The sequence below is a fragment of the Equus przewalskii genome, chromosome 25 (genome assembly GCF_037783145.1).
Source record: "Equus przewalskii isolate Varuska chromosome 25, EquPr2, whole genome shotgun sequence".
Taxonomy (NCBI): domain Eukaryota; kingdom Metazoa; phylum Chordata; class Mammalia; order Perissodactyla; family Equidae; genus Equus; species Equus przewalskii.
The window spans coordinates 15,092,291-15,116,541 of NC_091855.1; the positions used below are offsets into that span (position 1 = coordinate 15,092,291).

At 37.1% G+C, this 24,251-nt stretch overlaps 1 protein-coding gene across 2 annotated transcripts in view; it reads left to right on the forward strand.

Annotated features, from left to right (window-relative positions):
• SLC39A9 (solute carrier family 39 member 9) overlaps window positions 1–24,251 on the forward strand; it is a 50,939-nt gene that overhangs the window by 3,259 nt on the left and 23,429 nt on the right. For both annotated transcript variants that reach the window (XM_070594140.1, XM_070594139.1), the window contains exon 2: window positions 16,622–16,730. Coding sequence is in view for 1 of the 2 variants with exons in the window: in XM_070594139.1 (XP_070450240.1) it covers window positions 16,622–16,730 (109 nt within the window). In the remaining variant the exon portion in view is untranslated. The remainder of the gene's footprint in view (window positions 1–16,621; window positions 16,731–24,251) is intronic.

Here is a 24,251-nt window from a genome sequence, read left to right on the forward strand (position 1 = left end):
TAAACCATATTTTCTTATAACTACATCAAAATTATTGACATTGTTAGGGCTGACATTTGTGAGGTTTAAGTTGGTTTGTGTATTTACAAACTTATTGAGAACATTTATCAAGAATTATAGTTAATTCAAATAAGAAACTGTCAAAACTTTTTATTTTTATAAAATGCTTAGAACTCTTCCAATTTCAGTATTTTCTCAAACTATCTTGAGTGATTTTTGCAATCACTCAATAATAAGTGATGCAAGTGCATGCTTATTTTCTTTTTGTCCATGTGTACATTTCCCTTCAGTGAAATGAGAGGTGTAATTAACCAGGCCATTAATAAAGATAATTAGTATGACATGTCATTTATGGCTTTCTAAATTCATGATCAAGTGGTCTTTTCCAGTAAATCTTAAAATGCTATTAGTCAGTATTCATAGTATCTGTTTATTACTCCAGCAGAAACAATGCATTTTGAGATGTTAGAATAAAAATGAAAGTTATGTATAATTTAGTCAAAGACATTTTAGAATTCAACTCGTGGTTTCTATCTTCTAGGAATTAAGCGTTTCTCTTTAGAGACATTATACTGTTATTATACACCAATGTATTGTACCACTATTAAGATGATACATTTGTAAAAAATAAACTTCATTCTTGGAGGCTGGGAAGCCCAGTTTCTCCCTCAGGAAATAGCTCCCCAGACTCCTACATTGGCTAAACAATTTTCCTTTTTAAGGAAGTCTAGCTTTTCTTAGGAACTGGAGTTACTGTAAATAAAAGGACTGATAAACCTAATTTATCTTATGGTTCATTTTTATTTAGGTGAAAAGATGCTTTTTATTCATGTTATTAATCTAGCTGCTGCTTTGTCATTCAGCACTTTTTTCTTCAGAATTTCTCACAGCAGGAATAAAAGATCAATAAAGCCATTAATTATGTCAGGATTGGTATTTATAAATGAGTTGAAATCGAGTAGTCTGAAATTGCTGTGGCAGTGGTGTCTACCTGCCATATCTGACCCTCAGGAAGTTTATGTGACATTGATTTCTCTGTCACTTTCTCCATCTTTTATTGCCCCTACACCAGCTTTCTTGGTGCTTTTGAAACTTCCTTGCCCTGTGACCAGGTAACTACCTTCCTGCCTAAATGATTTCTAAAACAAAGGAAAAAAGTCTGTTTCTCAAATGTATTTTTAAGCCACTGTGATAATCAAGATGCACTCTTCTTCACTATATGGGAAGGAGAAAAAGTAAACTTGTAAGGGAGGCCAAAGCTTGGTTTACACGAATGAGGTCCTGTCTGAAAAGCAGTTGGACACTAGTTTAGCACCGTCTTATGTTTTTTAGATTCACTTGTTCATGAGCAGTTTTCTTTGGCTCTAAATGAAAGTGTTACATAAGTAGGTAAGGAGCCTACAAGTTGACATTACCTGGTATAAACCCAGTTTAGACGTGCTCTGATTGATGAATGGGTTAAGATATAAACGGTGGCCAAAGTCAGGTTTTAGATTGATTATCTGAGGATTGTTGTTTACCTGAGCATGTCTCCGCTTTGTCACAGAGCTGGTAACAGAGAGCAAGCTATGTTTGCACCAGAGCCCTAGGGTGGTGCTCCTCACACTATCTGGTAAATGACCACTTTTTCTTTTTGTTTAATTTCTATTCCATTGCAGACCAATATATTTGTGAAAATGAAATACTAAGAAAATGAAGTGGAAAAAAGATACACAAAATACAAACTGAAATGTAGTGTTATTAGATTTAACAGGCTAGAATTATAATAATTGTATTGCTATAAATTTTTTTGAAAATCTCAGTTTCGTGTTTTTCTTGTCGCAGACCAGTTTGGATTATAATGCTACTTTTTTTCATATGTTAAAACAGTATAAATCCGTAAGTATGCAGACGAAAGTAGTGCTACTACTCTTCCATAAAGAATTTAAGGTAATGAGTAATGTGCTAATTTCCAAAGGAACTGTCTGAGGCAGGTAGTGTAGTTCAAAATCAGTGTCACTACTTGAGCGAGCTGTTTAACATCCAAGTCTCTTCTGTTAAATGACCTTATAGGATCTTTGTGAGGATGTCATGAAATAACAGAAGCACAGGGCTTAATGCTGTATCTAGAACATAATGAGAACCTTAGAAAACGTTGAGGGTTATTTCCACTACTGATTACTAAAACTTTTTAAGATTTTCACTTTCATTATTCTGAATTATAATTTTTAAACTTTTTATTATGGAACAGACTTCTGATAATGGGTAAACTCCTCCCCTCCCCCTACGCCCCCTCTAATCTCGAAAACATCTCAGTAGTTTGTTTGGAATCGGAAAGGTCTTGTTTGGGGTTGGCAGTGCTGTTTGCCATGAGTGTACCGTTTGGAGAGGCCAGGGCTTTTCCTCTAGTCTCTCTGCCTTAGAGTATCTTTCTTAGTATTTAACTTTCTTTTCTTCGTTATCCTTGTTCTCATTTTAAGCTTTACTTTGTTTTTCATGTGTTAAAGTTTTGTTTTGTGTCTGTAACTGACTCATTCACAATAAATGTCTTTGCGGCTTTGACTAAATCAAAGGTTTGTATCTAAAGAACAAATTTGATCAGTATGCTGTTTCTTCCACAATTGGTTCTTTTTGAAATAGATTTGACAAAGTTGCATTTTTTAGGACTTCTGCATTGTCTGGGATATTAACCTTTTATTCTCTTATGATAATACAAAAGATTTTACACCTCTTTGGAGTTTCGTTTCTAAACTTTAACATTTTAAACTTTGCATTCTCTGTAATTTACCCATATATGGAAAGCAATCAGTAATTTTGTCTTTCCTTAGATTATTGTCTGATAAGGTTATTGTCTCATAAGTATCTTTGCTTGATAAAACTAAATTTGGATCAATTACAATCTGATTCAATATTATTTTCCTGAAAAACTTTTTTTTCTGTAGGGTATTATGTGGATAAACATCATTGAGACTTATTTGTATAATAATACTAATAATAGTTAAGCTTATTGAGCGCCTTCTGTGTCTCAGGCCCTGATGTGCATTATCTTAGTAAATCCTCCGGACAACACTGTGAGGGGGATGCTGTTAAACCTCACTTTACACATGAGCATTCTCAGGCTTAGGTCACAAATACTGGTAGAGGTGGAATTTGAAACTAAGTCAGTTTAATTACCAGTCTAAAGCACTTGACCATTAGATATTTCTTTTCCTGATGAACACTGTGTAACAAAGAAATGAAAATATCATGAATCTAAATTGACACCTTTAGCTCCCCAAATTAGGAACATCTTAACACCGCTAACATTTTATCCCTTAAGCTCCCCAAGTAAGGAATAGAATATCTTTAACATCACTAACATTTCCCTTCCACAGTACGTCTCATGCCTTAGACAGTGTAGCAGAATTGCAACTACAGAGGTAATCAATTTCCAAATACCATTGAAACCTATAAGAAAGAACTATGTCTTAGATGCCCTTTAAATTAACACCTGCCAAATGGGAATCTGAAGCAGTTGCTATTTTAATTATCCAAGATTAATTTCACATTTGATATCTTCATAATTTAGTCAATAATAAATTGTCCTGTTCAAGAATTGACATCCTGGGGGCCGGCCCCATGGCCAAGTGGTTAAGTTCACGCCCTCCGCTTCTGCAGCCCAAGGTTTCACCGGTTCGGATCCTGGGCACGGACATGGCGCCACTCATCAAGCCATGCTGAGGCGGTGTCCCACATGCCACAACTAGAAGGACCCACAACTAAAAATATACAACTATGTACCATGGGGCTTTGAGGAGAAAAAGGAAAAAAAATAAAATCTTTAAAAAAAAAAGAAGAATTGACATCCTTTTTGAGGGAAGAAGACCTGAAATGGATTCAGAATGCTTTTGTATGTGACAGTCTTAACTTCTCCTTTAAATGAAGAATTTAGATGTGTCTTTGTTGAATGATAACAAGGTTTAAGATCCTCTGTAGCTCAGTTTGGAACTCCAGGTAACAAATAGTAATGCTAAGTTTGAGTACAGGTATTTCTTTAAATTTATCATGGGATTATGAAAATCTCAATCCTCCTTGAATCTGCTCTAATATTCGATGTCTTAACTTTAGATTTTTATTTTATGTTTTTTTCCTTTTTCTCCCCAAAGCCCCCTGGTACATAGTTGTATATTCTTCATTGTGGGTCCTTCTAGTTGTGGCATGTGGGACGCTGCCTCAGCGTGGTTTGATGAGCAGTGCCATGTCCGCGCCCAGGATTCGAACCAACGAAACACTGGGTCACCTGCAGCGGAGCGCGCGAACTTAACCGCTCGGCGACAGGGCCAGCCCCACGATGTCTTAACTTTATTGAAATAAAATAGAAATAGGTGTCACTTGGTTTGGAAATTCTTCTACCTCAATTATACGGATTTTTAAGTGATGGGGTCTTGGGGTTAACTACCAGATAATTGAATCAAGTATCTATCGCAAACCCATTAGTTATCTGGGGGTCATTTTTCTATTAGCCAAAAAATTGTACCCTGGCTTCTGCACCTTGTTGTATGTACCTTTTATTAATTCTTTATGCATTTGACAAAGGCAAATTGGCAGAAGAAAACAGGTGCTAAAAGCATAAAATGAAACAATGAGATGGGTTTTATAGAGAAGCAGTGTAGCATAATTCTTAAGAGTATAGATTCTGGACCTAGACTGTGTGGGTTTAGATCATGGCTCCGCCATTTGCTGCTATGTGAGCCTAGGGAAATTACTTGAACTTTTTATACCTGAGTTGTATGTAAAGTAGAGATAATAGAAGTACCTACCTCATAGGGTTGTTGTGAGGATTAGGTGGGTTAATATCTGTAACATGATTATAATAGAACATGCTTGGCATATTAAGTACTTAATAAATATTAGTAATAAGGGAGATGAAGGAGAAGAATATTGGTAGCACCTTTCTTGTGTAGAACTTGTCCATCCAGAAACCTCATTAATCTAAAGGACCAGAAAAGTCTGATTAGCTAAATAGCCTGAAGAGCAAGCATTTTACTTGCTCCCTATTGTCCTGGCTCTCACTCAGTGCCTTTTTATGTAATTCTAGTAGGCTAGTATGCCAGTTATCAATTTGTTGCCTCTCAGCTCCAAATCTTCACTCTTCATTGACTACTCTGCAAAAATGGATGTGGACCCTTTAAATATTTTTCCGTTGCCAGCTGGCACGATGTCGAGTTTTGTCAATAGAGGATACTGGAGAGAAATTGTAAGAGGAGGAGGTTTTCCTTCTTGGTTCTGGTATGCTTGCTCAGCAGGCTCCTAGGTGACTTCTCTGGCACGAATTCCTGTAGCACAGGCAGCCTCCCCAGTGTCCAGCTTCCCTGGTGCAGCCTCCTGCAGCGTGCGTGGCTTCTCTAGCCTCCAGCGAGGCTACTCCAGTGCCTGTCTCCTGCACTGCAGGCAGCTTCTCAAGCCCCAGACTCCTGCTGAACACAACAGCACCCAGCAGTCAGTAGTTCCGACTGGCACCCCCAAGGCAGTTTTATAGGAGTCTCTCTCCAGTAAGACTCTGCCATGAGCAGCTTTCCCTGACACCCTAGAGTGCGGATTTCCAGCAAGTTCCACCAGTGTGGCACCACAGAAACCTCTCTGCTGTGATACTGTGATTTATAATAAGAAATATATATTTGGTCTTCATTCCCGTTTCTGGCATGGAGGTCCTAAAACCCTTGGAATTTCCCAAGTGTTGAGAGCCCTAAAGGTGTTTTTTGTTATGTGAATGAGGTGACTTTTGGAATGCCCCTAGGTAACCTAAGGATGGGGGCTGGTTGCCCGGAGAACCAATCATGTGATTGGAGGGTTGAAACTTTCAGTCCCACCAGGGACGGGAGAGGAGCTGGAGGTTAAATCAATCGCCAATGTCCAAGGGTTTAATCAATCTTGCCTATATAATGAAGCCTTCATAAACCAAAAGGCCAGAGTTCCGAGAGCTTCCGGGTTGGTGAGCACGTGGACGTGCTGGGAGAGTTTCGAGCTCAGAGAGGACATAGAAGCTCTGCGCCTTTTCCCCATACACTGCCCTATGCATCTCTTCCATCTGTCTGTTCCTGAGTTATATCTTTTTACAATAACCCAGTAATCTAGTAAGTAAAATGATTCTCTGAGTCCTGTGAGCCCCTTTAGCAAATTAAACACAAGAAAAGGGGGTCATTGGAACCTCCAATCTAGCAAGTCGGTCAGAAGCACTGGCTTCTTGTAGGACTGAGCCCTTAACCTGTGGGATCGGACACTGTCTCTAGGTAGATAGTGTTAGAATTGAGTTAAATTGTAGGATGCCCAGCTGGTGTCCCAGCATTTGCTTGGTGTGAGGAGCCTACCCCTGCCCAAGTCAGAACCGGTCCCCGAACTTTTTACAGCCATTCCTTGAGCCTCAGCCATGCCCTCTCCAGCAGGATTTGGATCTCAGCCCTCGTGGGACCTTTGAGCACTCTTATCTCGGTCATAGGGTAATCACTGCCCCTTTTATCTGCTACTTTTATATTTAGAGTTCTCTCATACTAGCTGTTTTCTTATTACAGTCATGCATGGTTAACGATTGGATAAGTTCTGAGAAATGTGTCATTAGGCAAGTTTCTCATTGTGCGAACATCATAGAGTATACTTCCGCAAACCTAGATGGTCCCACCTACCACACAGCTAGGCTATATGGCACTAATCTTCTGGGACCACCATAGTATATGCGGTCCATCACTGACTGAAACATTATGCGGCACGTGGCTGTACCCCAACCCTGTTATTCTTTATATTAAACTTTCCCTGTTTAAATTATTTTATAATTTTTCTGTCTTGATTGGACCCTGACTAATACAACTGGGTAATGGTTCATAAAATCAAATAACTATTGAGGCTGAACAGTGCATCAGGCCTGGAGTAAGATAAAACAGTTCAAGTGTCCTGATACAGGGCAGCTGACCTTCCGTGTCAGTGCTGGGAGTCATTCGGGAGCAACGAGAACTGTGGGCGGCTGAAGAGCATGTGCCGTTTGATGACACCAGCCCTGGTGTTGCCAAATCTTCCTACTTTTCAAAAGCTGGAAATCTGCGTTTATATATGAAATCTTCTGAATTTTACATTTTGGCTACTAATTCAAATATTGGTACATTACTGTGTGGGTCAACAGCCCATGTTTGTGAGTTGCCAATCTAGAACCTCTGGACTGGACTATCTGATTTCTAAGCTCTTTGAAAACTAGAAACAGCAAACTAGAAGGGATAGGGGAAGCAAGTAGAGGAAATAGGTCACAGCATGACAACAAGGGGGAGACTGGAAAACATTTCAAATTATTAGAAAACCTCAAAGTGCAGTTGTTTAGAACCACTTAATAAAGGGGAAAACATCTCTATGTTTATGTTAAAGGCATTGTGCTCTCTCATCCATCCACAGTACAATAATGAATAATGACAGCTACAGTGTCAACGTATGTGTCAAGTTCTGTGTTCATTTTAACAGTAACCTTGAAAGGAAAGAATTCTTGTCCTGTTTACACAACTAGAAGGACGTGCACCTAAGATATACAACTATGTACCAGGGGGCTTCTGGGGGAGATAAAGCAGAAAAAAAAAAGGAATTCTTGTCCTGCTTATAGGTGAGGAGACTGAGCCTGAACATTTACTTAAGTGCAAAGCCACTATTTATGTAGCCTCTAATTAAATGAAGAAGCAATTTTTAAAACCTGGCCGAATAGTAGAGGCTCTTTGTGGAAAATTTAGAAAATATATAGAAAATTTAGAAAATGATTTATAAAAGGAAAATAAAATGATCTCTTATGCCTCTGTCCAGTGAGAATCAGTAGCAACATTTTTTTCCTTTCTGTTCTGTTTTTTCTTTGCATTTTTAACATGGTTGATTATGTGGCATATGTGTAATTTTACATTTTCTCTTCTTTGACCTGATACTATAAAATAAGCATCTTCTTTTGTTACTAAAAACGTGTTCTTGGCATTGTTTTAATGTCTTCATTCAGTTATTTTATGTACAGAAATTCTTATGCATTTAATTTGTTTTTAAGTTTTTGTCATGGTAATAGTGTTGAATGAATATTTTTGTGTCTAATGCTATGACCATATATATCAGATTATTTCCTCATGGGTAGAATGACAGGATCAAAGGGCATAAATGTTCTTAAGAAGGTTCTCAATCTATATTACCTGTTTTCTTAATGCATTTTTTCCCAATAAATTCAAATGACACTGTATTCTCACAAACATTGAATGCTATCATTGTTAATTTTTAAAACTTTGCTAATTTGATAGGGAAAAGTGTGTTTTTATTATTGTGATTTTTCTCAGTTCAATTGACCTTCTTATATATTAATAATATGATATTTATGGCCAGTGCTTTTCTAGGTTCTTTCCCAGTAGGTTTTTGTTTGCTTTTGTTTTGTAGTCACAGCAAACAATCCTGTGGGATTTCCACTGGTGTTCAATTCTTTTATGTTGAGAAAAGACTTATACAAAAAGAAAAACAAATTAGTTTTGTTTTCCAAGATTGGAGGAAGTAGAGTTCATAAGGTATTGCTTGTTGTTACCTCCGTGTCAAATGAATTGGGAAAGGGGAAGCCTTTATGCCCCTGGCAAAATGGCAAAAATCGTAGCACTGTTCATTGAAACTTTACCCGAGTCTCTGGGTTTTGTTTTGTTGTTTTTGCAGGGGAGGGCTTAGAACCAATTTCTGCGTGCTGCTGGTGATGTTGAGGATAACTAACAACGACAATACTCTGTGCTGAGTGTGCTAATATTGTACTGCTACGTGATAACAGGAGTAGTTGTCGCAGCCCCTTCTTAGGAGGACACTCAACTTGCTCAGGGTCGCACAGCTGATACTTAGAGGCAGGAGGCTTTTCAGCATCTTGTCTCAGTTGCAAGGACTTCAAGAACAAAGTTCCTGTTTAAATTTTCTTCATTACCTGTTACTGACACTCAGCAGTAGATAATGTAGTAGTTAAATAACATTAGGAAGTATCTCGGGGGGCGGGCCTCGTGGCCCAGTGGTTGAGTTCATGCACTCCGCTTCAGGCGGCCCGGGATTTTGCTGGTTCAGATCCTGGGCGCGGACATGCTGAGGTGGCATCCCACGTGCCACAACTAGAAGGACCCACAACTAAAAATATACAACTGTGTACTGGGGGATTTGGAGAGAAAAAGCAGGAAAAAAAAAAGAAGATTAGCAACGGTTGTTAGCTCATGTGCCAATCTTTAAAAAAGAAAAAAAAAGTATCTCCTTCTTGAAGCAGGTTTGTTCATAAGAAGATGGAGAAAGTCTTTGTTGCCTGAACAGGAATTCCTCTGTGCCTGACGATATTTCATCTCTTCGGTTCCTAGAGCTTTGAAGGAATCAGTCTTATAACAAGAGATATATCTTTAATTTTTTAGGAAACTATAGTTGATGCTTTCAGTACTAAAGAAAGCATGATACAAGGGGAATTGAAATAAACTATTTTCAATATTAAAAGCTTTTAAAATTAGTGGCTTATATTTAGTTGAACCAAACCGTTTATTGACTGTTTGTAAGAGCAAGAAAAGAAAAACCATTTAACTACCTTAGTGTCTGCCAAGAAAATTAAACTGACTTCAAAGCTTTGCGCTTGATAGTTAATGGCATTGAGTACAAGCTGTTGTTTTAATTAATACATCTGGTCAATCTTTCGGCTCAGTCAGGCTACAGCTGTGAAACTGTAAAATGAGAGAACATAAAACCAATGGCATTGCACAGTTCATGCCTCTCTTGAGCAGATATTTTATTTCTCTGACAGAAACTATTGCTGTGGGAACTCTCTTTTCATCTCGAACTACGCTTGGAATTTGTAGTTCTTCATTTAAGTGATTTACCATAAGCAAAGGAAAGAACCTGTCAGCATTTTAACTTTGACATTTAGAGTTTTGAGATTGAATTCCAAGTTGTGAAGTTGTATGAAAGAATACAGCTATACAAATAACACATCTCTAGTGCTTGAGATAAATCAGGTTGTGTCTAAAATGATTTAGGTAGTTAAGAAATTTTTAAGAAGCAAAAATTGAAACTACAGTCCATGGCAATGATGCTCATTTTTTTGACTACTGAGTCTTCTTTTCCTCGGAAGTGTTGCCTCTGTAGTATTGGTCACCATGAGAAGGTTAGGAGACATTTACCAAGCTGATAAAAGTTATTTGGGATAAATAATCTTTATATCACTTTGCTGGAGATTGAAACGGTGAACACGGTTTTGAGCTTCTTGGAAAAATATAGGTATGATTTAAGATATTTGCATTAATGAGACAAATGACAGCATTGCCTCACATTTTCTATGATGGAATCCTGTTATGGTTCTTTATTATATGTACTTGAACATCCCTTGAGCCAAAGCGTAAATTCCAAATCAGTTAACCACTGAAAATTCTTGATCTAGTTACACTTATAAGGCATGTGTTAGGTCTGTTTCCCAGCACAAGTATTCTAAAGAGCTTCCACTACATTCGTATATTTGTTGACGTTAGGGCCAGTGAAGCAGTGGGTACCAAGTCCCTCATGTCTTGCATTGCCGGGCATTTAATTCATCCTTTCAGTAAGTATTTAGAGAGAATCTGTTATGTGACAGATACTGTCCTGTAAATTGAAGGTTGAGCAATAAATTAAGAACAAAAATTTGCCCTCACAGAACTTAGTTTTGGAGGAAGGTTACAGGGACAAGCAAACATAGTGTTCTGCGGATGTTTAACTTCATTGGTAAATAAATGTGCTTTACTTAATTTCGAAATGACCTGAAAACATCATATAGTAATTTTAGCTCACATTGCCTTTCCTCCAAGGAAATATTGCACAGCTAGGTGACTCACTCAGATTTACCTTGATGATCTCTTCCTACAAATTCTCAAATTCTTTGTTTCTGTATTTTTTAATGGCATGTACAGATCTCACGCTTACACTGTAGATCTGGGTTTTCCAGGCTTTTGGGTTTCACAGGGCAGTAATATTTTTGAAATTAGGGAGAATTGGTACAGGATTGTCTGCTTTTAATTTTGCCAAGTAAGGACACTAAAAATAAAAACAAAAACTATCATCACCAACACTTTCTTAAAAGAAAGGACATTTTAAGACTAAGACATAGGTAGGACTTATTCTCAGAATAAAGAATAGGCCTCTCCGTTGAAGAAATAAAACCTTAGGCAAGCTCATTACATTGTCATTTCTCTTATTTTGCCATCTGACCTTTAGAAATTATCAATAGAGAACAATTATAAGTAATCGTAAATTTTGGTTTTCCTCTTGATGTTGCTGAGGAATTCTGTTGACTCACACTATTTAAAGAGGATGTATGACTGTTATCTTTTTTTCAGAAGTAAATTTTATATGATGGATTGTATGTATTGTGTCATGTGATGGACATTGTCTTGGAATGTGCAGGGTAGCAGACTGCAATGTCAGGTTTAATCATGCTTCTGCCACTAACTAGCCTAGCCGTGTGATCTTGGGCAAATCATTTCTCATCTTTGGCCTTTGATTCTCCATCTATATTGAGAGAGGATCATTTTTTACATTTTCTTCCAGTTTTTTTTTTAGGAAGATTGGCCCTGAGCTAACGTCTCTGCCAGTCTTCTTCTATTTTGTGTGTGGGATGCTGCCAGAGCATGGCTTGATAAGCAGTGTGTAGGTCCATGCCTGGGATCTGAACCTGTGAACCCTGGGCTGCCAAAGAGGAGTGCATTAACTTAACCACTGCGCCACTGGGTGAGCCCCTTGCAGTTCTTACACTTGGATTCTCTGTTGATAACCTTGGTAGCTAGTATCCTTGTTACAGTATGTGTCTAAAGATCAATAAAAATTTTTACTGTGTCCTTCTAAAAATTTGGACCAAGCTCCTATTCTTGTTTCAGCTAAGAGCATTTAATTGTTCATACATGATTAACAAAGAGATGGAATTTCCTGACTATACTTTAAAGACTTACCATGATCTCTTTGCAATGGCATTAGCTGCACATGGAGAGTCAGCTGTTTCCTAGCTTGCTAGAGCCTTTGGGAAATTCTTGTAAAATTTATTGCAATAGATAATATTCATTGGTCCATGTAAGTAAGTGAATGGAATTATAGTTAATTTCATTTGGAAGCAAGACTGTCTAAAAATATTAGATTTTTAACAATTAATTAAATTTTAAAAGGCAGCGTTTAGGAGAATTATTTTTTACTTTCTTTATGGATTTGAAGTTTTTGATTGAAGTACCCATAGATGTCTAAGTTATTGTGGATGGTCTGCATCCCTCAGTTATCTTAAATGCTGCTACTTCACCTTTGTCTTAATTTTGTGGTATACCAGCCTCAAAAACTCACCTCTGCTCCTGCCTTTAAAACTTGTCTCAGTGTAGTGCCTCATGTGACTCCAGTGTAGAATATTATAAAGCACTTGGTAAATGCCTAGTGAATTTGTTGATTGATCCAGAATTGTGAACACCACTGGTTTCTCCATGCAATTATTGACATAAAATTGTGATGATTGATTTTTAAGGAATATCTGAATGATAGAAGAGATAATTTAAGAAAAATTTTAGAAATGCCGTTTAGTATTTTACATAGACCTCTGACCTTGGTTTCAAAGGGCTGCCATGAAAAAGCTTTGTTAAAATTGAATAGTTCTAAAATGAATCTTTTCAAAGGACCTGGCTGAGTAAATTACTGCCTAGGTAACTTTTTTATAAATATGTAATTTTAAAGAGTAAAAGTACAGATCTTAATACAGTTTGATGAATTTTGACAAATGTATACAAATGTAACTGACATCCCAATCTAGATTTAGAACATTTCCATCATCCTAAAAAATAACCTGATACCATTTTCCAGTTAATCACCCCTGCCACTGCATCCCCCCGCTAACTCTTCCTGCCGGAGACAGCCACTCTTCTGATTTCTATTGCCAGAGATTAGTTTGGCCTGCTTTTAAACTTACATAAATGGATTCATACACTACGTACTCTTTTTGTGTGAGGGTTCTTTCATTCAAACACCAGGATAATGTTTTTGAAATTCATTCGTGTTGCGGAATGTAGCAGTAGTTTATTCTTTTTTGTTACTGAGTAGTATTCCATTGTATAAGTATACGACAATTTGTTTATCCATTCTCTTGTTGATGGACATTGTTTATCCATTCTCTTGTTGATGGGCATCTGATCCAGATGGTGGCTATTATTCATAAAGCTTCTGTGAACATTCTTGTGCAAGTTTTTTTGTGGACATACATTTTCATTTCTCTTGGTAAATACCCAAAAGTGGAATCTCTGGTTTAACTTTATGATTGACTGCCAGTTTTCCAATGTGGTTGTACCATTTTATGCTCCCACCAGGAATGCATGAGAGTTTCAGTTGCTCTATATCCTTGCCATCACTTAGTGTTGTCAATCTTTTTAATTTGAGCTATTCTAGTGGGTGTGATGAGGTATCTCATCATAGTTTAAATTTGCATTTTCCTTTTCATTAAATGATGTTGAACACCTATTCATGGATTATTGGCCATTCATATATCTTTTGTGAAGTATCTGTTTAATGTTTTATCCATTTTTTATTTTTTGTGTGTGTGTGTGTGTATGTGTGTGTCTCTCTTTGAGTTGCAGAAGTTCTTTTATATTTCAAATACAGGCCCTTTGTCAGTGTCTTAGGTTGGGTTCCCCAGAAAAAAGACTCTGAGAAGGAGGTTTGCATGCAGAAGGTTTATTGAAGAGTGCTCTTGGGAATAACGCTGTGAAAGAATGAGCAGGATTAAGCAGATGGAGAAGTTGAACTGTAATTCAGTTGCAATAGAGGCCTCAGCTTACCCCACAGCAGGCTCTGAAACTGGATTGCCCTTCAGAGATATCTTGAATTGAGGCAAGAGGATTGGGCTTTGTACCTCCATCCACACAACCTAGTGGATTAGTCATTGGGTGTGGACTGCCCTGGGAGAGCGAATATAACCTTAGGTTAGTCATTTCCCTTTGGCCCACGGTCTAGTCCTCAGAGGGACTCAGCTGTGAGTCATCAGAAGGCAACACTCCCAGCTGCTGGGGGAACAGGTGTCCCTGACCTAAAGGGGGCTGATGTGGACAGTGTTGCCACAGCATCCTCCACAGATACATGTATTGTAGATATTTTCTTCCAGTTTGCAGCACGTCTATTCATTTTCTTAATGGATCAGCAAACGTTTTAAATTCTCATGTTGAAGTTTTTTTCTCTTATGGTTTGTGTTTTTGTGTCCTCACTGGGAAATTTTGCCAACCCCAGCCTTGCAAAGATATACTACATTTTCTTCTAGAAGCTTTTGAGTTTTAGGTTTTATATTTAGGTGTATAATCCATCAGGAATTAATTTTTGTGTATGATGTGAGCTACCACCCATATAATTCTTGAGGGCAATCAGCTCTTTCTCCTTGAGGTACATCCCTTCATCACTTCTAATCTTCCCCTAATTAGCAAAGCAGGGGCATCTTTCATTTCCATTTCCCAGAGTAGAACATAGTCAAAATGCTGACAGGACAATTTTCTTCCCTAGCAATTTATTCAGTAGTTTGAATTATGGAGTTTTGAAACCAAATCCCTAAAATGAAATGGTGTGCCCACTCTAGTTCAGTTTTACTGTTATTTTTGTCCTTCTTCAGGAGAAAAACTTAACATTTATGAATTATTTTAAAAAATCAAAGGTGACTTTTATGAATTGGCTAGAGAGAATGATGAAAAGATAATTAATTACCGTGTCACCTTACACAGAGTAGAGCAGTTTCCCTTTGTGTTCTCCGTGCTCTGACAGTTTGTCTCAAATGAGTGCTGTGATTAGCAGTGCTTTAGTGAGCTTAGTAACTTGGAAAAGACAAAGACTCTTAGAATAGCTCAGTATTAAATATTAAAATAGTAACGTCAGTTGTTTGGTGTCATTTTTCTGAAGTGCTTCAATCACTTTCTCCTATTACCTCCTATTTATACTCACAAGATATATAGCAATAGTTTTATTTTACAGAAGAAAAGTTGAGGTACTGAGTTGTTAACCAGTTTGGACATGGAGTCAGTTCTGTCTCCCGAGCCAGTTCCCCAACCACTGGCTGCTTTCAGAATACTCAGTTTGTGAGTAGCTAATAATGGCCATCCTGAATGTCTGAAGGGCTGACCTGACCTGTGTGCTAGGGGTGAGGGGAACCCCCCTCTTGATATACAGCAAGTATGAGGTGCTGATGTTGCCGCTGTAGTTCCCCGTTTGCACTAGAGAGACACTGAGGCAGAGATCGCTTCCTTCCTCCCAAACAAGGAAAGGGTAAAGTTTCAACCAGCCTTTCAGCTAAGAACCCATTTCCTATAGAGACAGTATATATATATATATATCCCTCCAGCCTCACAGTCATACTTTCAGTAGTATATCAGAGGTAATATAGCCACTATTATTTTTGCTAACCTCATAAAAGAAAGTAAAACAGAAAACTGAAGTACATGATACACCATTAAATTATTGAAACTTTTTGATAAGCAACATACATAATTACCCCCTTGTAGTTTTTAAGATCATTTTTCATACTGCTAAGACTCCAGGAAGCCATATAGATAGAGTACACCACTGCTTCAAGACATTTTCAAACATAATCTTTTATATCTTATATGTCAGGAGGCAATCTCTCAAAGAAGTCTGGGTAAAAATAAGTAATTGAGATGAAGTTAGATTAAAACTACAGATCATTTATGGCACCGATTGTGATGATGGTTTCACAGATGTATACTTATCTCCAAACACATCAAGTTGTATACATTAACTATCTTCAGCTTTTTGGATGTCAACCTGCCTCAATAAAGCGGTTTAAAAGAACCTCGTAGAACATTTTACTAGTGAACTCAACATGTTGCTTTTTTCAAATTGTATAAGTAATACATGTTCATTGTAGATCAGTTTTAAGTGTTTTATAAATTGTTATAAATTACATATTACAAATTATGTTTATAATTTATAAAGTACAAAATTTGATAATGTTTAATTTATACTTCTACTTATGTGTATAGTTTTTATTACAAATATGAGACTATCAATATATATTGTTTACCACCAGCTTTTTCCTCATAGCAATACATCATGGCTTTCTAAATCCATGAATAGACCTATATCATAATTTTTAATGGCTGAGAGTTGTGGTACTGTGATGAAGTATTATAAGTTATTTAGCCAATCCCCTTTCTTGGACCTTTAGGTTATTTTCAGGTTTGCACTCTTAATAAATGCAGTGGTCATCTTTGCATAGTTCTTTCTTTTTTTCTTAGGATGAATTTCTACAAGTGAAATTGCTGGATCAAAGAATTCACATTTTTGAGGCTTTAAATCTAAATTGCCAAATTGTGGTCCCGATAGGTTGCAACAACTCACATTCCTTCCAGTGTTAGACAAGTGTGCTCATTTCTTCCCTATCATGCATAGGAGACAAGTTTTCCCACATCATTGCCAATCTGGTAAATTTAAAAATGGCATCTCCTCTTTTTAATTGGCATTAATTATTCATGAAGCTGACCCTTTTTCAACTTCACTGGCCATTGTAGATTTTGGTTTCACAAATGATGCAGCTCACAATCTTGATTACAGATACTTCAGAAACTTTTTCCCATTCATTCATCAATTTTCTCAACAGCTTCTTATGTTTTCATTCCAGGAGCGACTAAAGCTGGTGACTGTTTTGGGTGCCGGCCTTCTCTGTGGAACTGCACTGGCTGTCATCGTGCCGGAAGGAGTACATGCACTTTATGAAGATATTCTCGAGGGTGAGAGAGAGAAGGGCCTTCTTTGAGATATGTTATTGACATGGAGGGTTGAAAGGACAAACTTGGTGGTGTTTTTTCTGAACACGGCTTATGTTTGCCATAGAATTCTACCCAGAGAAAAGTTCTTAAAACATATCTCTTGGCATCTTTGACATTGAACACATCCTTAGCAGTTTGTGAATTGAATGCCCCAAGTCGTGAATACAACTTAAGATTTATTTGCAATAATGCGTGAATTCCAGTCTTTCTATGTATGATAGTCCTTTTTTGATGCCCACTCAAAAACTGCCCAGATCCTACACTATAGTGATTATGTTTTTAGTATTGTTTAATTGAAAAAATAGATAGATACATATGGATTCAAGGACTCTTTATAGTAAACTTTGTGAGGACCCCTACAGTAAAGGATAACTAAAAAATTAAAGAGGCCTCTCCTGACCCTAATAAAAACAAGTGGAGAACAGTGTAGCTGTGTGAGGGTAGATGCTGGGCTATCAGCTTGGTTCACTCACCTGTGAAATAATTTGATCCTTCACACCAGCTTAAAAGCATACTTGATTCAAATTTGTGACTCAGCAAAATCAGATTATTCCTTCTCATGAAACTTCACAGATACCTGTGAAGGATTGAAACCACAGCTCTTACATTGGTGAGCTGAATCTTCAAATGCCAAGAGTCTACTGGACTTTAAGAATAGTATAAAGAGGTAGGCACTTTCCAAATTTCTTACTAGCTACAATGTAATACAGTCATGTGCTGCATAAGAACATTTCTGTTAGCGAAGGACTGCGTATAGAGGTGGTCCTATAGGATTAGTACCATACAGCCTAGGTGTGTAGTAGGCTATACCGTCTAGGTTTATGTAAGTACCCTCTGTGGTGTACACACAATGACGAAATTGCCTAATGATGCATTTCTCGGGACTTGTCCTCGTCAAGCGACACATGGCTGTAAATAGATTTTCAGATCTCAGTAGGGGAAAGGAACTGTGTCCTTTATCCAGAGTGATGATGCGCCTATGCTTGGGTGTGAATATGAGCATAATGGAGTTTGGTAGGCAGAGAGTGGTGGCAGATGTTATATTTGAGGATTGTCAGGGTCTCATTGCAAAATAGGACAGAGGCTGAGGATTGATCAGCTTTAATGGGAAAAAATAATAAATCAGGATCCTTTAAAGCAATAGTTTCCACTCTTTTTTGATCACACATCCTGTTGGGGGAAAAAAGACATACATGCACTATTGTACTGGTTTACTGTGTATATTATAAAACACACTCCTAAAATAGAAACTTTTGAATTATGAGATTTAACGTAAACGTATATAGGTTAGTATTTTCTTTCAGATCTCGGTGGATTGTCCTGAATTTTTTTGGGTGTGATTATTCCACTGTAGAGATCACTATCCTGGTATACTAGAAAACATTCACACCGAGACTAAATAGACAATTAAAATTGTTTTCTTGGCATTGTAGCTAAGAAAGAACTATGGGTAGCAATTGTTTTCTAAACTTGTCTGATAATAAAAGTTCCTTGAGGGCGGGGTGCATTTTAAAAGTATAATTTCCTGGCTCCCAACCTAGACTACTGGAATCAGAGTCTCGGGGAAGAGGCCTGGGAGTATCTATTTTCAACAAGTTGTCAAACGATGCTTATCAGACAAGTTTGAGAAACACTGAGGTAGAAGGAAGAAGTGCTTCAAGTATTGTTTTGTTTTTTCTTTTAATAAGTTTTACTGAGATATAATTCACATAACATATCTCAGGTATAATTTTAAGGTTAAATTTAGCTACTGTATGTTGGATTGCGTTCCTTTATTTTCAGTTTTCTTGGTTTTGGCCCAAAATAATTTTGCAGACTCATTTGAAAACAGATACAGTGTGCTTTATAAACTTGCTTTTCGGGGCCGGCTCCGTGGCTGAGTGGTTAAGTTCGCGCGCTCTGCTGCGGCGGCCCAGGGTTCAGATCCTGGGTGCGGACATAGCACGGCTCATCAGGCCACGTTGAGATGGCGTCCCACATCCCACAACTAGAAGGACATGCAACTAAGATATACAACTGTGTACAGGGGGGGTTTGGGGAGATAAAGCAGAAAAAACAACAACAACCTGCTTTTCTAAAAATAAGCGTTACAGTCTCTTTAACCTTTCATCATAGATTAGTCTCCAGTTGTAAGCCATTATTTAAATTTTTTATTATTTTCATGTATATATCTTACACTAACTCTTTTTGGTATACACATCTGCAGGTTTTGACAAATGCATAGTCATGTTATCACCACTGCAATCCAAATACAGAACAGTTCCGTCACACCAAAAACATTCCCTCATGCTGCCCCTTTGTAGTCAGACGTTTCCTCCACTCCAGCCTTTGTCAACCACTGGTCTCTTCTCTGTCCCCATAGTTTTGCCTTTTCTGAATGTCATGTAAATGTAATCTTGTAGCCTTTGGGTCTGGCTTCTTCGCTTAGCATGATGCATTTGAGAGTAATCATATGGTTCTGTGTGTCAATGGTTTGTACCTTTATAGCTCTGAGTAGTCTTCCCTTGTTTGGATGAACCACAGTTTCTTTATTCCTTCACTAGTTAAAAAAATGTATGGGTTGTTTCCAGTTTTGGTGGTTATGAATAAAGTTACTAGAAACATTTGTGTACAGGTTTTTGTGTGAACATGAGTTTTTATTTCTTTTGCATACCTGTAAGTAGAATTGCTAGGTCATATAGGTAAGTGTGTGTTTCACTTCATAAGAGATTGCCAAACTTGTTTGCATACTGGCTGTACCATTTTGCATTCCCATTAGTAATATATGAGAATTCTAGTTGATTTCTCTTCCTTGAGACAGCACTTGGTGTTGTCTGTTTTGCTAGTTTTTTATTTCAGTCATTCTAATAGGTGAGTAGTGGTATCTCAGTGTGGTTTTAATTTGCAGTTTCCTAATGGCTAATGATGTTGAACATCTTTTCCTGCATTTGACTGCCATTGTTGCATGTTGTTTGGTGAAACCAGATATTTTACCCCCTTTTTTTTTTTAAAGATTGGCATCTGAGCTAACAACTGTTGCCAATCTTCTTTCTTTTTTTTTCCCTGCTTTTTGTCCCTAAACCCCTCGGTACATAGTTGTATGTTTTTAGTTGTGGGTCCTTCTAGTTGTGGTACGTGGGACGCTGCTTCAGCATGGCCTAATGAGCGGTGCCATATCCGCACACAGGATCCGAACCAGCAAAACCCTGGGCCGCCGAAGTAGAGCACGAAAACTTAACCACTCGGCCACGGGACCGGCCCCTACCCATTTTTTAAATTGAGTTTTCTTATTATTGAGTTTGGAGAGTTCTTTATATATTCTGGATACAAGTCCTTTATCAGATATGTGACCTGCAAATATTTTCGTCTAGTCTGTGGCTTGTCTTTTTATTCTCTTAACAGTGTCTTTCACAGAGTAGTTTTTAATTTTTTTTCACATTTTATTAAATTGTAATTTCTAAAAGTTTCTTTTACATAAAGTAACATGAAGTAAAACATAAAATTCCAGATAGTACAATACTGTTCATGTTTTTGAGATGGATTCTCGCAGCTTTCAAGTATCTTAAGTCAAATAATTTTAAGTGCACTTCTTTATCCTGTATTAGAAGTTTTCTAACTCCTGGTATTAAGGTAATTTAAGTTTTGTAACTTCTTGTTTACCATCACTGGGCTTTTATTCTCTATTTCACGTCTGCCTTTTTTTTTTTTTTTTATTGAGATCATAATAGTTTATAACATTGTGAAATTACAGTTGTACATCATTATTTGTCAATCACCATATATATGTGCCCCTTTACCCCTATGCCCACCACTCAACCCCCTTCCCTTCTGGTAACCACTGAACTGTTCTCTTTATCCATGTGTTATCTTCCACATATGAGTGAAATCATATGATATTTGTCTTTTTCTGTCTCGCTTATTTTGCTTAACATAATGCCCTCAAAGTCCATCCATGTTATTGCAAATGGGATGATTTTGTCCTTGTTTATGGCTGAGTAGTATTCCATTTTATATATATACCACATCTTCTTTATCCATTCACCAGTCGATGGGCACTTGGGTTGTTTCCACGTCTTGGCTATTGTGAATAATGCTGCAATAAACAAAGCAGTGTATAAGTCTCTTTGAATTGTTGATTTCAGGTTCTTTGGATAAATACCCAGTAGTGGGATAGCTGGGTCGTATGGTGTTTCTATTTTTAATTTTTTGGGAAATCTCCATACTGTTTTCCACAGTGGCTGCACCAGTTTGCATTTCCACCAGCAGTGTATGAGGGTTCCCTTTTCTCCACATCCTCTCCAACATTTAGTTTTTGTCTTGGTGATTATAGCCATTCTAACAGATGTACAGTGATATCTCAGGATAGTTTCGATTTGCATTTCCCTGATGATTAGTGATGTTGAGCATCTTTTCATGTGCCTATTGGCCATCTGCATATCTTCTTTAGAAAAATGTCTACTCATATCGTCTGCCCGTTTTTTTATCATATAGTTTGTTTTTTTGTTGTTGACTTGAGTTCTTTATATATTTTGGAAATTATTTGTCGGATGTATGATTTTACAAATATTTTCTCCCGGTTGGTTGGTTGTCTTTTCATTTTGTCCTGGTTTTCTTTGCCTTTTGGAAGCTCTTTAGTCTGATGAACTCCCACTTGTTTATTTTTTCTTTTATTTTCCTCATCTAAGTAGACATGATATTTGAAAAGATCCTTCTAAGACTGATGTCAAAGAGTGTATTGCCTATATTTTCTTCTAGGAGTGTTATGGTTTCAGGTCTTACCTTCAACTCTTTGGTCCATTTTGAGTTAACTTTTGTGTATGGCGAAAGATAATGGTGTACTTTCATTCTGTTGCATGTGGCTGTCCAGTTTCCCAAACACCGTTTATTGAAGAGACTTTCCTTTCTCCATTGTATGTTCTTAGCTCCTTTGTCAAAGATTAGCTGTCCATAGATGTGTGGTCTTATTTCTGGGCTTTCAGTTCTGTTCCATTGATCTCTGTGTCTGTTTTTGTACCGGTACCATACTGTTTTGATTACTATAGCTTTGTAATATATTTTGAAGTCAGGGATTGTGATGCCTCCAGCTTTGTTCTTTTTTCTCAGGATTGTTTTAGCTATTCAGGGTCTTTCATTTCCCCATTATGAATTTTAGCATTTTTGTTCTATTTCTGTGAAGAATGTCATTGGGATTCTGATTAGGATTGCACTGAATCTGTAGATTGCTTTATGTAATATGGACATTTTAACTATATTTATTCTTCTGATCTATGTGCGTGGAATATCTTTCCATAGGTCATCATCCATTTCTTTCAATAATGTCTTATAGTTTTCATTGTATAGGTCTGTCACTTCCTTGGTTAAATTTATTCCTAGATATTATATTCTTTTTGTTGTGGTTGTAAATGGGATTGTATTCTTGAGTTCTCTTTCTTTTAGTTCATTATTAGAGCATAGAAATGCAGTTGACTTTTGTTAGTTGATTTCGTACCCTGCCACTTTGCCGTATTTGTTGATTATTTCTAATAGTTTTCCGATGGGTTCTTTAGGGTTTTCTATATATAAGATCATGTTGTCTGCAAACAGCGAGAGTTTCACTTCTTGATTGCCTATTTGGATTCCTTTTATTTCTTTTTCTGGCCTAATGCTCTGGCCAAAACCTCCAGTACTATGTTGAATAAGAGTGACGAGAGTGAACACCCTTGTCTTGTTCCTGTTCTCAGAGGGATGGCTTTCAGTTTTCCCTCATTGAGTATGATGTTGGCTGTGGGTTTGTCATATATGGCCTTTATTATGTTGAGGTACTTTCCTTCTTTACCCATTTTATTAAGAGTTTTTATCATAAATGGGTGTTGGATCCTGTCAAATGCTTTCTCTGCATCTATTGAGATAATCATGTGGTTTTTATTCATCCTTTTGTTAATGTGGTGTATCACATTGATTGATTTGCTGGTGTTGAACCATCCCTGTGTCCCTGGTATAAATCCCATTGATCATGATGTGTGATCTTTTTAGTGTATTGCTGTGTTTGGTTTGCCAATATTTTCTTGAGGATTTTTGCATCTATGTTCTTCTGTGGTATTGGCCTGTAATTTTCCTTGTGTTGTCCTTGTCTGGCTTTGGGATCAGGATGATGTTGACCTCATAGAATGTGTTAGGAAGTGTTCTGCCTTCCTCAGTTTTTTGGAATAGTTTGAGAAGGGTAGATATTAAAATAACTTCTTTAAATGTTTGGTAGAATTCTCCAGAGAAGCCATCTGGTCCTGGACTTTTATTTTTGGGGAAGTTTTTGATTACTGTTTCAATCTCTTTACTTCTGATTGGTCTATTCAGATTCTCTATTTCTTCTTGATTCAGTTTTATGAGGTTGTATGGGTCTAAGAATTTATCCATTTCTTCTAGATTGTCCAATTTGTTGGCATATAGTTTTTCACTGTATTCTCTTATAATCCTTTATGTTTCTGTGGTATCTGTTGTAAGTTCTCCTCTTTCATTTCTAATTTTACTTATTTGAGTCTTCTCTCTCTTTTTCTTAGTCTGGCTAAGGATTTGTCAAGTTTGTTTATATTCTCAGAGAACCAACTCTTAGTTTCATTGACCCTTTCTATTGTTTTTTTTTTTCTTTGTTTCAATTTCATTTTTTTCTGCTCTAATTTTTATTATTTCCCTCCTTCTGCTGTCTTTGGGCTTTGTTCTTTTTCTAATTCTGTTAGGTGTAGTTTAAGATTGCTTATTTGAGATTTTTCTTGTTTTTTAAGGTGGGCCTGTATTGCTATGAATTTCCCTCTTAGGACTGCTTTACTGCATCCCATATGAGTTGGTATGATGTATTTTCATTTTCATTTGTCTCCAGATATTTTTTGATTTCTCCTTTAATTTCTTCTATGATCCATTGCTTGTTCAGTAGCATGTTGTTTAGTCTCCTGTATTTGTCACTTTCCCAGCTGTTTTCTTGTAGTTGATTTCCAGTTTCATAGCATTATGATCGGAAAAGATGCTTGATAGGATTTCAATCTTCTTAAACTTATTGAGGCTTGCCTTGTTTCCCATCCTATGCTCTATCCTTCAGAATGTTCCACGTGCACTTGAGAAGAATGTGTATTATGCTCTTTTTGGATGGAGTGTTTCTGTATATATCTATTAAGTTCACCTGGTCTAGGTTTTCATTTAAATCCACTATTTCCTTGTTGACTTTCTGTCTGGTTGATCTATCCATTGACTTAAGTGGAATGTTAAGATCCACTACTGTTATTGTGTTGTTGCTCATATCTCCTTTTAGGTTTGTTAATAGGTGCTTTATGTACTTTGGTGCTCCTGTGTTGGGTGCATATATGTTTATAAGTGTTATGTCTTCTTGGTGGAGTGTCCCTTTTATCATTATATACTGCCTCTCTTTATCTCTGATTGCCTGTTCTATCTTGAAATCTGCTTTGCCTGATATAAGTATAGCAACACCTGTTTTCTCTTCTTTGCTATTAGCTTGGAGTATCATCTTCCATCACTTAA